Genomic DNA, 14179 nt, shown 5'->3' on the forward strand with positions numbered 1-14179 from the left:
ACGAATAAGAGAACCAGTCAATGCAATCTCAAAAAAAAAATCATCACCCATCCAAAGTAGAAGTCTAGCACAAAATGCATGGTCCTAAAATGGCAGTTCTCGGTCTCAAATTAGCAGCATTCATGTCAACGCTGAATAATAATCCGGGCACCAAACTCCGATAACCATCCAACCGTTCATGAGACAACAGACAGACGGCATCAGCGCAGCAGGTCAAGGTTCAGTTCACTGCTCTGCTTCAGTCACAATCAGGTCTAAACTGTTCATCAGACGACAATAGGGGACATCAGTGCAGCAGCAGCTGCTCAAGGTTCAGTAGTTCACTACTCTGCTTCAGTCGCAGCAGCATGCTCGGCTCAGCGCTTCCTCTTCTTGAGTGCGCGCCACTGCTTGAGGATGAACTCCACCACCTCCCTGAGCGTCGCCTTCCGGTTCTCCTTGAAGATCCACAGCTCCGGCACCGAGTAGCGCCCGCTCGGGTTGTACTCGTGCACCTCCAGCAGCGCCTTCCTCACCAGGGCGTACACCTCCTCGCGGTACTTCTCCTTCAGCTCCCGCAGCTTCTCGTCGTCCTCATGGAGGATTTCCTGACAAACAATGCACGCACAACATTAGATAGATGATACTAGTCGGTTCCAAAATGGAAGATGAATAAATTGTTTAAGAAACAACCTCAGAACTTGGCGCCCACGACCTTGTGCTGGCAAAGCATTCATACTCTCCAGATGCTGTCTGAGCCAAAGTACAGCAAAAACACGGCGAACGAAAACTGTTTATGTGTGCTACAATCAAAGCAAGACACGCCTACTTCATTACTAGTGTATCGTAATGCATCACTGCAGGAGACTATATGACAAATTAAATATACATACACGGGGACCTTTCCATGCCTGCAGCACTAGTATGCTACAGAAAGTTTAGAAAAACCCATCTCTTGCAGATGACAGCAGAGCTTTGAACTACAAGTATCAATATATCAGGTCAAATCTGAGCAGCCAAGACATGCGATGTGCCTAACTTAGCCAAGCAAGGAACTAAGATGAACGCTCTTTTGTACTAAAAGACAAGATAAAACAAACTTGCCTCAGTTGAGTCCAAGCAAAGAATGCCATTTAATTTTCTCAATTTAACTGACTAAGGAACATCACATACTTCTAGGAGTTATTAGCATGCGGCGATGTGGGTAACTTTGTACCGAGCGGCAAGTTTTTTATCTGTAAAAGCTTTGGTAGCCCCACACATAACTCCACGAGCAAATGCTAGATGGACTCTGTTCTGAAAGCTGACGAATTACAGATAACTTGGCTGGCATATAACTAACTGTCATCTTCAGAGAAAAGTGATAAAAGGACAAAAGCAAATATTTGGTAAATACAAATCGCCATTTATTCAATACGATGCTACGCACATCTCCACAAGGTACCAAATTAAGTAGATGAAACTTAGCTAACCTGTTACTGTCAGCATACACACACATGGCTATATTATCATATTGTCCCTTCATCAACCATCCATCAAATATGAACTATTGCACAAGAATAAAATCATTTCTGGCACAACCTAATTCCTTGGCTCGTGTCCGTTGGTGGCTGACAGTTTCTTGTTTTCCTCCTCTCTTTTTTGCATTTAATGAAGGAACAAGGACATAGGAAATGGATGAAAGGGCAAGGATATGTACTGGTAATGCAGCTAATTTTTTTTGGGACAGGCTCAAATACAGCTTGATTCAAAGCCACTAACACTATTTGGAGCCATTAACTTGGTACTTCCACCATATGTTTGTATTATGGCAGTATTCTACCATTGACAATACTTTGATCAGCAGATTAGGTATACTTCCCATTTTTCTTACTAATATGAGACTTTCTGCTACTTATGTCCCTTAGATCAATGTAAGAATATCTAGGGGAGTAAACTAAACTAGGTATCTCGAATTCTAAGCTTTGGCACAATTTACTTATGCATAGATGTACCTTGTTACTGTTTGTAGTACAGGAAATTCACTGTGAACTTGACAACTCAAGATTACAAGCTACTCTGTATTAGAGAACAGCAAGTGAATAAAAGCAAGATTGAAGAGATTATGACCTTCGCTTTGCCGCCATCCATAGTTCGTCCTTTTGCTTTGATCATGTTCTGTATTCACCACAACGGCCTGACATGAGTGTTATGCAGAAACAATTTTGTGGTGGTCTTTTCTTTCAGCGTAATCTAGAAAGAAGCACGGAAACAATCAACCATCATCCATATGATTTTATTTTTTACGGCAGACATTTGGCACGTACCTTTTCCTTCTCCTTCTCTAGATTCCTTCTGTCAGATTCGCTACGCACAGCAAGCTCATCAAGCTTCTTGGATTTGAGCTCAAGATCCTGCATCTTGCAATCCAGCTCCGAACGGACCTTCTGATTCTCCGTAGTGTCATCTGCGAGTGCCTACGAGCTAGTTGCTGCATCTTGTGGATTTCTGGTAAAAATGCAAGTTCAGAAGACAATAAATAACTGAAAGGTTAAAGCAGAGAATATGTTGTTCTATACACAATAACAGAGCATATAAACAGCAAGTTGCTGCATCTTGTGGATTTCTGGTGACAATGCAAGTTCAGAAGGCACTAAATAACTGAAAGTTGAAAGCAGAGGAATGCATCTATGTTGTTCTGCCATAATAACAGAGCATGTAAACAGCAAGAGTTTGAAAGCATAATAACAGACCATCGCTGTATCTCTGGAAGATGAGTTCCCTTTCCTCCATCACGTTCTCAAGTGAGGTCGTCTTCACACTGTACTTAGATTCGAGCTCCTGGGCATGCTTGGCCTTCACATCAATCTGGCTGGCCAAATTGGCCACCAGCTTGTCAGTCTTGCGCGTCCCCTCGCTCTCAAGCTCTGCAACAGACTTCACGTCGGCATTCCTCTGCAGGTACTCCACGACCAGCCCCGGCGTCCGTCGATCGTCGGCCCTGGCAACCCACCCGAACATCTTCGGCCCACCTCGGCACCTGCTCGCCTCCCAGCCCCGTCTGCCGTGGCCCTGCGCCTCGAAGTGGTTTTCGAAGCTGAAGGCGTTGCGGAGAGAGGCGTAGTCCTTCCCGAACTCGACGATGGCGTTCCCCGTGTGGCCTCTGTGGCTCCACAAAGGGACGACCTTGTGCGGGCAGAAGGCGGCGAGCCGCTCCTTGAGCCGGTTCCCGCTCTCCCCGATCTGCCGCCCGCCTCTCCACTCCGTGGGCACGTTGGCCAGCACCCCCATCCACGGCCACACGAATTGCTCCTCTCTGCTCATCTGGACAGTGCGAGGCTCCACGGCCGGCGGCGGGTCCAGTGAGTCGGCCACTTCGTCCTTCACGCGCTTGGTGACTGCTCCATCTGCGTGACGCCAAGGCAGGGTATCGCTGGCGCTCCGGTGGCTCCTCCGGAAACCCCCTTCCTCGCGAATCCTACCGAATTCGGAAAAGCAGAGACGGTCAATTGGAGCTGCCCCGCAAAAAAAAAATGCTGTCCAGAGTCCAGAGTCCAGACCGACGGCGCCACCGCCGCCAACGAACCAACCAACCTACAGTAGGTTTTACGTACGGCTCGGAGAGGATCAGTCAGTCAGTCCAATGCCGTTCGGAGGTTGGGCTCACCTTGCCTCAGGGCCGGCGAACAGCAGGTTTCTGTAGCCGAGCAGAACAGGGGGGCAAAGCAAAGCGGAGAGGCGGAGGAGGTGAATGAATGATGATCACGTGATCGATCGAGCAGGCGAGAGGACGAAATGGTAAGCGCCCGACCCATGGTGCAGCCGGAGCCAACCTTACTGTCTCTGCCACACTCCTGAAGCCTCTGCTCCCGTCCACGTGTCGACATCTTAGAGCATCTCCCATAGATAGAGTAACTTGTTTTTACAGCATCTATGTCAAAGGTGATGCTTTGTCTGACGTAGCTTTTGAAATCTGATAACGACCGAACGTCAGCTACAATGGCAAATCGAACATTTTCGATGTCAAGTTTAGTAACGCGAGGATGTCAATTTTAGCTCGCTACATGGTAGCTTCATGCTTTAGTTCATTTTTTTACTATAAATTGCCGTGTGTGCCAACTAAATTACCATCATTGCGTCACTAGAGTCTGCCAGCCACCCCTTTGGAGGCCTTGCCGATGAGCAGATTTGGATCCGCCATCCAATTTGGTTGTTGGCCGGTGCGGCGGCTTTCATGATGGCTCCCGCAGCTCATGGCCGCCGTCCGGAATAGGACTATTGGCCGCCGGAGCTACCACGTCCTATTGTGCGACCACCACGACCGAGTTGAGCGGCCACTGCTTTGGCCATCGCCGCCGCAATTAGGCTCAGCCACCAACCGGCAACTGTCAAGGAGGTGTAGGGACCCAACCGGCCAACCCCACCAGTCGGTGCAACTACCATCAACGCTTCGACATGCAGCCAAACGGTTTCTTCCTCCTCGCACACAGGGTGTTCAACAAATTTTCCCCAAGTTAAAAATTTGGCGAAACTTGTCGAATATTTACCATGCACGAAATGTTGTTTGATGGAGATTTTCGTATTGTAGATGAGATCATGCGACTCCTTTATTTTTGGACGATTCCTTATCGGATGATGAATTCGACTTGGCTAAGGAAGAGGACATTGCTTTGCTCTTAGTGATGTGCAAGAGGAAGAAGCCAAAGCATGGCATTTTTGTGTTTGACCGTGAGTACATACTGAGAGAATGGGTAGAGGCGCACAAAAGATTGATGCGCAACTATTTTGTTACTCCACCTATTTTTTCAGAGAGGTATTTTCGTCGCCGTTTCAGGATGTCCAATGATTTGCGTATATATTCACTTTTGCAATTCTGTGAAGCAACATGACTTAGCCTTCGAGCTGAGGAGGAATTGCACCGGTTTGCTTGGACATAGCACTGAGCGGAAGGTCACTACTGCATTGCGCATGATGGCCTATGGTGTTCTGGCAGATTACATTGATGATTTGTCAATGGCAGAGAGCACTTCTATTTTTTATGTCAAACAATTTGCAAAGACTATGGATCATTGAGAATGAGCATGTACGAAATTCGGATTACACACTCTATGGTCTCATGGGAAAAAGCGTTCGGCCGATAAGAAGGGAAGGCCGAATCATACGCTTCATGGAGGTGTATCATGACATTAGAGAGTCCGACACACACATTGATCTTCAAAAAGACATAATGGTGGAGTGGTGGACATGGCATGGGGAACAAGCCTCCTAGTTCCATATCTATGTTTCTTGTATTGTGTGAGAACTTTGTTGTATTTGTGTTGCATTCCATGTTGTGTGATTTGATGAATTATGTAATAATTTGATGTTGTGGATTGATGAAATTATTATTAGGTTTGTTTATGGATTAATTTGGGATGATTTCGATTCAAATATGTGCTGCATTTGGCTGCTGGTGTGCTGTTGTTGGTTGTTGTTGTGCGGGTGCGGCTGGCCTATTTTTACATCAGTTGTTAGAACGGTTGTCGTGGCCCTATTTTACATCATCTGTTGGAGTTTGACGTTTTTCGTGATGTAACAAAAATCTCCTTTTGATGATGTAAAATACATCATCTATTGAAGATGCTCTTACCGAATCCTGCAATTACAGAGTACTACCTATGACTAAGATCTACCTCAAATTTGATGATATAAAGGAGCAGACTTTGCAGAAGCTACTTCTTGTCTAGAAGGACTACGGAAAGCGATGCCGGGTGCGGACCCACCTTTAGTTGTTGAGACGGACAACAGCATGGTGGCAAAGGCACTCGACCCCTAATGGAAGGATACATTCGAAATCGGAGTGACTGCAAGGGAATTTCAAGCCATCAAGCAAGGAAGAAGAGAGGTTAAAGTTCGAAAAGTAGATAGAACAGTCAATAGTTTAGCTCATAGTCTTGTCGAGTTTGGACATAGAAAGTTGCGTGGTGGTGTTATGCAAGGGACGGTGTCAATCTGTGTGTTGAGTGTGGCCTTGCAAGATTGTAAGAACAATGTTTCCTCTTTTAATTAACAAAACTCTCTATTGAAAAAATCCATCTAAAAAATAAAGATGTACATTTACAGAGTAATTTTTCTAATATGATGTACCGCCAACGATTCGATAAAGATTAGAATAGAACAACGTCACCATAACCTGTATATTGCATGACATTTGACTACCCTTCCAACACATAAGAGCATCTTCAATAGCTGGCCTATCTTTCGCACGAAAACAAGGTGTTGTAAAAGAAAATTGGACCTGAAAACAGCCTTTTTTTACAAACAACCATAGCCGTCTGCAACAGCTGCCCTAAAATAGTGCAATCAAACTGATCCTGGTGTGGAGCCGTTGAAACTGAATTTAACTGTCGAAAGGAACATCATACCAGGCTGATGTACAACCCAGGGCGACTGAACCTACTGTCGAACCCGCTTGCGCTGTTCGACTACCGCTACGTCTATGCTCAGGTATGGAATTCCAAGAGCATGTACAAGCTGACTTTCTTTACATATGCTCAAGTATGCTTACATCACACTTTCTCTGCTCTGGTACGTACTTCCCAAAAATTCAGAAAAAGAAAGCACACACTGCCCTATTCTACTACTATACCAAAAAATTCAGAAAACGCAGGCACACACAGAACAGAGCATGAGGTGACCCGGCGGCAGCGGCACGCCCGGCCCCAGAATGGGAGGAGGCGGTGGTGGGCAGGCGCGGCGCAGGAAGCCCTGCTCGAGGGAGAGGCGCGTGCACGCCCGCTGGCAAGGACTCGACCGAGCTCACCGGAGCAAGCCCAATGGCGCAGCAGGGACCAGATCCCGGCGGGAGAAGAGAGGGATCAGCCGGCAGGGCGGGGTGGCGGATGCGTCGCGCATCTCCTCGGTGTCCGTCGCGGTCCAACATGGCGGCCGGCCAACAACCAAACACGGTCATATGGTGTGGGGGGGGGGGGGGGGGGGGCTCATCCACTTCCAATGACGTCAAGGAAATAAGATTGAAACAAAGTGAAAATTTTATGAAGTTTTTAAGGAAAAATGAATTAGTGGCATTGATTTACACTTTAAGAAGAAAGAAAATAAAATAAAAACTAAAAAATTCAAAATAATGAGGTTTTCTAAGAGAGAATGAATTGGTGGCATTGGTATTACCCTTTAAGAAGAAATAAAATAAAATAAATATCTAAATCAAACAATGACAAAATTTGCACACAATATACAATTTTTTTTAAATGCAAGAATTGACGTATAATAGAGGAATTTTCAAAAACAAATCCTAAAAAGGAATGAGTTAGTGGAAATGTACTACCCTTAGGGAGGAAATAAAATGAAATAATAACTAAATGAAAATCAAAATAAGGAAGTTTTATAAGGAACAATGAATTAGTGCCAATGATATTAATCTTTAAGAATAAAAATAATGTAAGAAAGTTAACAATTGCACACAACATTGCTTTAAAATTTCACTTTTTGTAGTATGCAAACAACAATCATATAATACTGTACTTTTTGCACATATTGCACAGAATTTGTGTGTATACATTTACACTCACCCAACATCCCAAAGATACTTAGAAATAAAAAAATTAAAACCAACTAATAAAGATAAACAAAAAGCAAAAGGAGAAACACATAAAAACAGAAAAAAACAAAGGGAAAGAGGGATGGGCTGGGCGTGATAGGTAATGGGCTTAAGCCCAGTAGCAAATTGACTGGCCCAAATATGTGGTCAGTCAAAAAAAAATAGCCCAAACCATCTCATATAACAGCCCAGCAAAAAAAAACACAACACAAATCTCAGAGCAAGAATCAACGGTCTAGAAATTGAATGACCCAAATTCAAGATTCAGGCGACTTACATATAAGGTATTCACACGAACTCCGTGCAGGGTCATTTGCTAGTATAGTTTTCAGACTGAAACTGAAAGCAACATAAAGTTTCTGTAAGATACACCCTCCCATCAAAACACTTGGCATAGAAGCAAGTAACAATGGCAGAAAACATCATACATTTAATTTGAGGAACGATAATGCCTAGTTCTAGGGGCATCACTTATTCAAGCACCAATTCACTACATTAATCACGAGAACGCTGTTTAAGGAAGTGTGTTGAAACGAATCATCAAATGCCCTTGACTGTCTCCGGTAGAAGGTATGTCACATCCCTCATGCTTGCTCAGAATCAGATGTGCACAATGCTCCAAAAGTCTATTCGTTGGTCTTCTTATCAACATTCACGATGATCACTTGACAATTAGGATGGACCTTCTCAGCAGTCGTCTTGACTGCAGCAGTTGCTGCTGCAGCACCCGCATCATGCTGTGAAAACTCAATGATCATATGCTTCAGGCCTGACAGATGCTCTATACCAGACACACCACTCGACTCCTCTGAAAGGCCTTCTTCAAACTTTAGCTCAAGCACTTCAACCTTCGATAAAGCATCGGTCACAAAGGTCACTGATGGCAAGCTGCACCTTATCGAAAGCTTCTTAAGACTCTGAAATCCATCACTCGGAAATGTGACTTGTTTCTTATCCTCAGACGTCCGAGGAACATTACAAAATAATTCCATTTCCCTCAAGCTTACCATGTTACGGAGCTCTTGAATGATGTCCGCATCAGCGCTCTTCCCGATATTGCTGCACGAAAGTGTCAGCAGTGACTTCATCTTGGTTATCCCACTCGGCAACTTGGCGTTCCCGGCGAGCAAATGCATTAACTTTTCCAGCTTGACAATGCTAGGAGGTAGTACTTTCACCTTTGTGGATCTCACATCCAATGTCTCCAGGCATCTTAGCTCCCCAATCTGTTCTGGGAGCTCACTGACATCTGTTCCCTTGAGGTTCAAGTACCTCAGAAGCAGCAATTTGTAGAGACCATCAAGGCACAGTGGACCTTGACAGCCTTCAAGGTCAAGAACCCGCAGTACACTGAGTTCATTCAGACGAGGCGTGCGACCGGTGTGAGAAAATACGGTGATCGAGCGAGCACGAGATACTTTTGCCCCATCGATTTGTGCAGTGGCCTGATCATGCTTACTGCTATTCAACAAAGATAGCCGTCGGACAGTGCCATTACCAGGTGGAACATCTTGCTGTTGAGCATGTACCAGAGCAACAAAGTTGTCTTCCATGGACTTGCAAATGATGAAATCGTGTATTACTGGATGAAGAACATAGCTCCTATGGGTGCCATCATGATTCATCTGTGATGGTTGGATTAAGTTTCTGCCAATGAGCTCGTTGATGTAGTTTCTCGCTGTTTCCTCCAAGCTTGTGCCACGCTGTTCATTGATGAACCCTTCTGCAACCCAACGCCTCGCAAGGCGCTCTATTTCGATCTCATGGTTCTCAGGAAATATGCTTAGGTGTAATAGACATGTCTTGAGATTGGCAGGAAGATCACTGTAGCTGAGTTTGATGATCTGTTTCATCCCTTGTAGCTCTGAATTTGTGCGCCATTCCAGTCCTAACCGCTCAAATTCATCTCTTGTGCGCGCCTTACTGGCTAATAAGCCACCCACGCTCACTATAGCGAGTGGCAAACCACCACACTTTTTCATGATCTGAGCTGAGACATCCTTCAAATGGGCAGGGCATCCACCCACACTCCCAAAAGCTCTTCGGGTAAACAAGGTTTCGGCATCGTCTTTGCCAAGAAGACATGTCTTGTAAACATGGTCACCTGCACCTGCTTTCGCAACAGCCTCAATTCTTGTTGTAGTGATTATCCGACTCCCGAGATTGTTCGCTGGAAAACAGTGTTTGATTATCTCCCAGGTTTGAACACTCCACAGGTCATCAATCATTAGAAGATACCTATTTGATGACGAGAGGGAAATGAGTCTGAGAGTATACATTTATCTCAACCAAGAGGAAGCAGGACTAAGTTTTATTGAAGATGTTTATAGGAAGTGCCACAGAATAACAGTGTACTGAAGACAAGTTTTTCAGTATAAATGATGATCGACAGAATAACAGGATTGTTGAGCAAAATAAAAATTTCAGCATAAATGGTGGTTGATGATTGTCAATCCAGCAACAACTTTTCAGTATAAATGGTGGAACTAACTGAACTAACTCTTGTCAGTAACAATTGAAATGGATTGATGGAGTAGAGTAATAGCAAAGTGGATTGATCGAATTAGCAAATAGAGTAATATGCCACAGAATAAGAGTGTACTGAAGACATTTCTTCAGTACTGGAGCAAAATTTTCAGCATAAATGGTGGTCGATGATTGTCAATATAAATGGTTGTACCTCTTATCTTGCAGATGCTCCCTCAGCCTCCCAATCAATTGATTCACATCGCCAGCATCACCTCGTCCCCTGCTGTCCACTTGGGACAGCATATCGCCGAGCACCTTGGCGACGTCCGAGCTCCGGCCGACCGAAACCGATGCGCGGCACGTAAACCCCGCGTTGACCAATCGGTACACCTCCCTGGCAAGCGTCGTCTTCCCGGAGCCGGCCATCCCGACGATGGACACGACCTTGAGCCCGCCCGAGCCCTGTCCGGTCACCATCCCCGCCACCTCGTCCCGCGGCCCGTCCATGCCGACGAGGTCGGCGCTGTCGGCGTAGAAGGCGAAGAGGCGGGGGTCGACGGCGGGCGCGTGATGGGACGGCATCTGCGGGCCGAGGCTGTAGCGCTTCCGCAGCTCGCTCACCTCGACGACGCGCGCCCGGAGCTCCTTGAGCTCGGTGGCGATGACGTGGCGGTCGGGGATGGTGGTGAGCCGGCGGATCCAGCGGGAGAACCGGTGGGAGGTGGCGTCGTGGGTGCCGGCGTCGACGCGGTGGGCGAAGAGGTCGACCCAGTCCTCGATGTCGAAGGCGAGGTCGCGGACCTGGGCGATCCAGCTGCTGGTCTGGACGTCGGGCTCCTCGAGGGCCTCGCAGCGGAGCACGGCGGCGTTCATGGTCCTCAGCTCGTCCTGGAAGAAGGCAACGTCCCCGCGGGCGCCGGAGAGCAGCTCGTACTCCTGCTGCAGCAGCTCGCCCAGCTTGCCCGGCAGCGCCTCCACCATGCCCGACAGCGCGCCCACCGCGATCTCCATCCCGCCGGCCGGTTGAGAACAACCTTCTCTAGCTCTCTGGATCTGGATTTGTGGGCGTCGCCGGCGGCGAGGATGGGCGTGGACTTGCAGCCAAGTCCTCGTCGCCTGGTGGCCGCTGTTGTCTTCGTGGTGGGTGCGCAAATATTTCTGTAGGCTACTTCACACTTCACAGCAGCATCCCCAGAATGAAAAATCTCCCTAGAAAAACAGAATAAAAAATCCTAGAAAAAGACCGCATTTGGTCAACAGAGAGCACGAACTGTGTTGGCCCGATACTTCTTTAACTTTTTAAATATCTATTTTTTAATCACAAGAATCATGTCCAAATCAAAAACTGTTTTTCTTACAAACATGGTCCACTCATCGCTTCAAACAACGTCTCTTTTCCGACAAAGTGTCGATTTTATTCAATCAAAATAAAGGATCAAAAGGTACAAACACAATAAACACACATCTGGTCTTTGCATATGTAGGATGCACACGCACACAAAAAATAAATAGTAAGTCATATAAGACCAAAGTTATGCCTAAGGGCATCTCCAACAGTAACCCGCAAAATTTCTCCCGCATCCGTCCACGGACACGGATGCGGGAGGTCGCCATCCAATCATAGCCGCATACATTTCAAACTCTTTTTCAACAAACTGGATGAAATTCATGCAAACGCGGCCGAATTTCTTATAAACATGACGGATTTCATACAAATACGATGGATTTTCATTACACTTTGAACATTTAGAACAGAAAAAAGACCTGCCCCCAAACCTACCTAGGGCGGCAGCACCCGGCATCCAAGCCCCTGTCGTCCTCCATCCGCCGTCTCCATGATCACCGACGATATGACCCGTGAAGCGAAGGTGTGGTCTCCGGCGAGGAAGAGTAGACCACGGGAGATGGATCGGCCCACATGGGAGACCAGGACCCGCCGCCTCCTGTGGCCTACTCATCCTCGTAGGAGTCCGCGACCTATCCATCACCGGTGATCGTGAGGTCCACGGTGGGAATGGTGGCGCCGACACTGTCGTCGTCCCACCGGGCTACCTAATAGTTCGTCAACGGCGCGTAGGACGAGTAGCTGGCGTTGTTCTCCTCCACGATCGCCTGGAGTCGCGCCTTGGCGGCAGCCGCTTCTTGGCAAGCGGCGACTTGAGCGCGGACGGCATTGTAGATGACACGCTACTCCACGACGAAGTTGGGGTTCATGGCCACCACGGCATTCTCGCTCGCGCGTTCGTCGTAGATCTGGCCCTCTGCCAGCCGATGTTGCGCCAGGAGGAACATGTTGTATTGTTGTTCCTTCTACGCCCGCTGGAACACTGACAAAGGCGTCGGTGCAAGCTGCACCTCCACCATGGCGGCGTTGTAGTGCGCCCGCTCCTGCTCCATGGTGCACAGGAGGCGCGGGAGCCTGGACGGAGTCATCAGAGCCCGTATCCATCGTGGTCTCGTCCTCATCGTTGGAGACCCCGGGCGAGCTGACCGGCAAGCCGGCCTCGATCCGCTTGGCATGGCCGCTCTGCCTGGCGGCGGCAAGGGCGGCCACGACGTCCTTCATCTCCCTGTAAAGGCTCTCCCACAGAGCTTCGTTGCCTGTAGTCATGGCAGATACAATGCAAGGAGGAGGATGAGGAGCGGCTTGTGTTATGGTGTGGAGTTAGCCGGGTGTGGTCGCTTTTAAATAGGATATATATAAGGACATATGACACAAGATTTTAGTAGGATATAACAAACCATCTCAGCAAGATATATGACATATGTTTCAACATGACAACACACAAGTTTCATCAGCCATACTTGTGTAGATTGTTCACACAAAAGACCATAAGGTCACGACAAAGTAATGAAAATAGCAACAACACTAAAAGAACACAAGTTCATAGCAACAATGTGTACATAGCACTGTCAAAATAGCAACAACGCTAAAAGAACAACAACTACTCTTCTCTTCTCTTCATCACCAAACTGTTAGTGCTGAGCACTAGCTTCTGTTCCCATTTGCCACGACAGATGACACTATGCAGGAGTGCCTTGTTTGAACCTGTTTCACATCAGATTAAACTTCAGGAGAGATACTACTCGTAGGTGACATCAAAAAAGTTCAGGAACTTATATTCATGGCTTAAACATGTGAAAAGCACCTTACCAAGAGATTAAAAACTATACAAAGAACCCCTAGTCATTATCCAATTCTTCTTGTCCCAAAGGAGCAACATAGCCATCATTTACGTAAGCCTCATCATCGTCCGTATCATCATTAGATTCGAATTGGACATCTTCAAACTCAACGGGTTTTATATTTTTTATGACTGAAACACCAACGTTGGATCCTTCGTCATCATTACTGCACCAACTAGTGATCTATCCCTTCAGGTACTGTAATTTCTGGCACTGTAATTTCTACATTGACGACATCAAATACGTCTGCCGCACCACCTTTATCGGCTTCAGCAGCTTCATCAAGGCCTACACCATTTAAAACGGAAGGAGCAAACAAATTGTGTGGATTCATTTTAATAACATCTGCCCAATTAGGGTTCTTCACATCTCTCACATAGAAAACCTGTTGAGATTGGAGGCCTAGAATGTCAGGGCCTCCCTGGAACCAGTGTAGAGTAGTGTCAAGGTCAATAATTCCATATTTGTCCTTCTTATACCCCTTACTCTCAGTTATGTTGGTAGGAGGCACATCAAACCAGTCACACCAGAATAGAACAACCTCCTTATCAGGAGGAAAATCAAGAAATATGATTTTCTTGATCACCTTGTAATAATCAATATTGCATGTTGTTGCATCGCCCTTGACTATGACGCCACCATTTTGGGTACTCACAGGGCCGGCCCTGTGGGGGGGAGGGGGGCGGCCGCCCCAGGCCCCCGGAATCCAGGGGCCCCTCCCTAGATTAGCTATGGCCCAAAAATTTCCGGTGGTCAGCGAAAATTTGTATGGGCTGGCCGGCTCGGCCTCACCCAACACGAGCAGGTCACAGGCAGCGCTCGTACGCACGCAGTAGGTCGCAATCAATGAGGCACGGAACGCCGCGATCGATCCCTTCCTTTGTTTACGTCCAGAAAAAAGGAGTGATTCACGTCAAAAAGAATGATTGATCCCCTTCCTAATCACGCACTCACGGAGCGATTCCCAGC

The 14179-nt window shown here is 46.9% G+C and overlaps 2 protein-coding genes across 2 annotated transcripts; both read right to left on the reverse strand.

Moving 5' to 3' along the window:
• Positions 1–200: 200 nt before the first annotated feature.
• LOC123171361 (protein INVOLVED IN DE NOVO 2-like) lies at positions 201–3784 on the reverse strand. The gene is made up of 5 exons (XM_044588893.1): positions 2712–3784; positions 2546–2656; positions 2286–2425; positions 673–804; positions 201–587 (listed from the first exon to the last, which is right to left on the reverse strand). The coding sequence occupies exons 1-5, from the start codon at positions 3280–3282 to the stop codon at positions 357–359; spliced, it is 1185 nt and encodes a 394-aa protein (XP_044444828.1). The 5' UTR covers positions 3283–3784; the 3' UTR covers positions 201–356.
• A 4111-nt stretch (positions 3785–7895) lies between these two features.
• LOC123165190 (disease resistance protein Pik-2) lies at positions 7896–11205 on the reverse strand. The gene is made up of 2 exons (XM_044582820.1): positions 10236–11205; positions 7896–9793 (listed from the first exon to the last, which is right to left on the reverse strand). Exons 1-2 carry the CDS (start codon positions 11033–11035, stop codon positions 8182–8184), a joined length of 2412 nt encoding a protein of 803 aa, XP_044438755.1. The 5' UTR covers positions 11036–11205; the 3' UTR covers positions 7896–8181.
• Between the last annotated feature and the right edge of the window lie 2974 nt (positions 11206–14179).

This window comes from Triticum aestivum, chromosome 7D (genome assembly GCF_018294505.1).
Source record: "Triticum aestivum cultivar Chinese Spring chromosome 7D, IWGSC CS RefSeq v2.1, whole genome shotgun sequence".
Taxonomy (NCBI): Eukaryota; Viridiplantae; Streptophyta; class Magnoliopsida; order Poales; family Poaceae; genus Triticum; species Triticum aestivum.

Coding starts and splice junctions, on each gene's coding strand:
- LOC123171361 (XM_044588893.1), bottom strand. CDS start 3,282: ATGAGCAGAGAGGAGCAATTCGTGTGGCCGTGGATGGGGGTGCTGGCC. Junction 2,426..2,545: donor ACTTGCTGTTTATATGCTCT/GTTATTGTGTAT, acceptor AGGCACTCGCAG/ATGACACTACGGAGAATCAG. Junction 805..2,285: donor TAGAGAAGGAGAAGGAAAAG/GTACGTGCCAAA, acceptor GTAATGAAGTAG/GCGTGTCTTGCTTTGATTGT.
- LOC123165190 (XM_044582820.1), bottom strand. CDS start 11,035: ATGGAGATCGCGGTGGGCGCGCTGTCGGGCATGGTGGAGGCGCTGCCG. Junction 9,794..10,235: donor GAGCATCTGCAAGATAAGAG/GTACAACCATTT, acceptor GTCATCAAATAG/GTATCTTCTAATGATTGATG.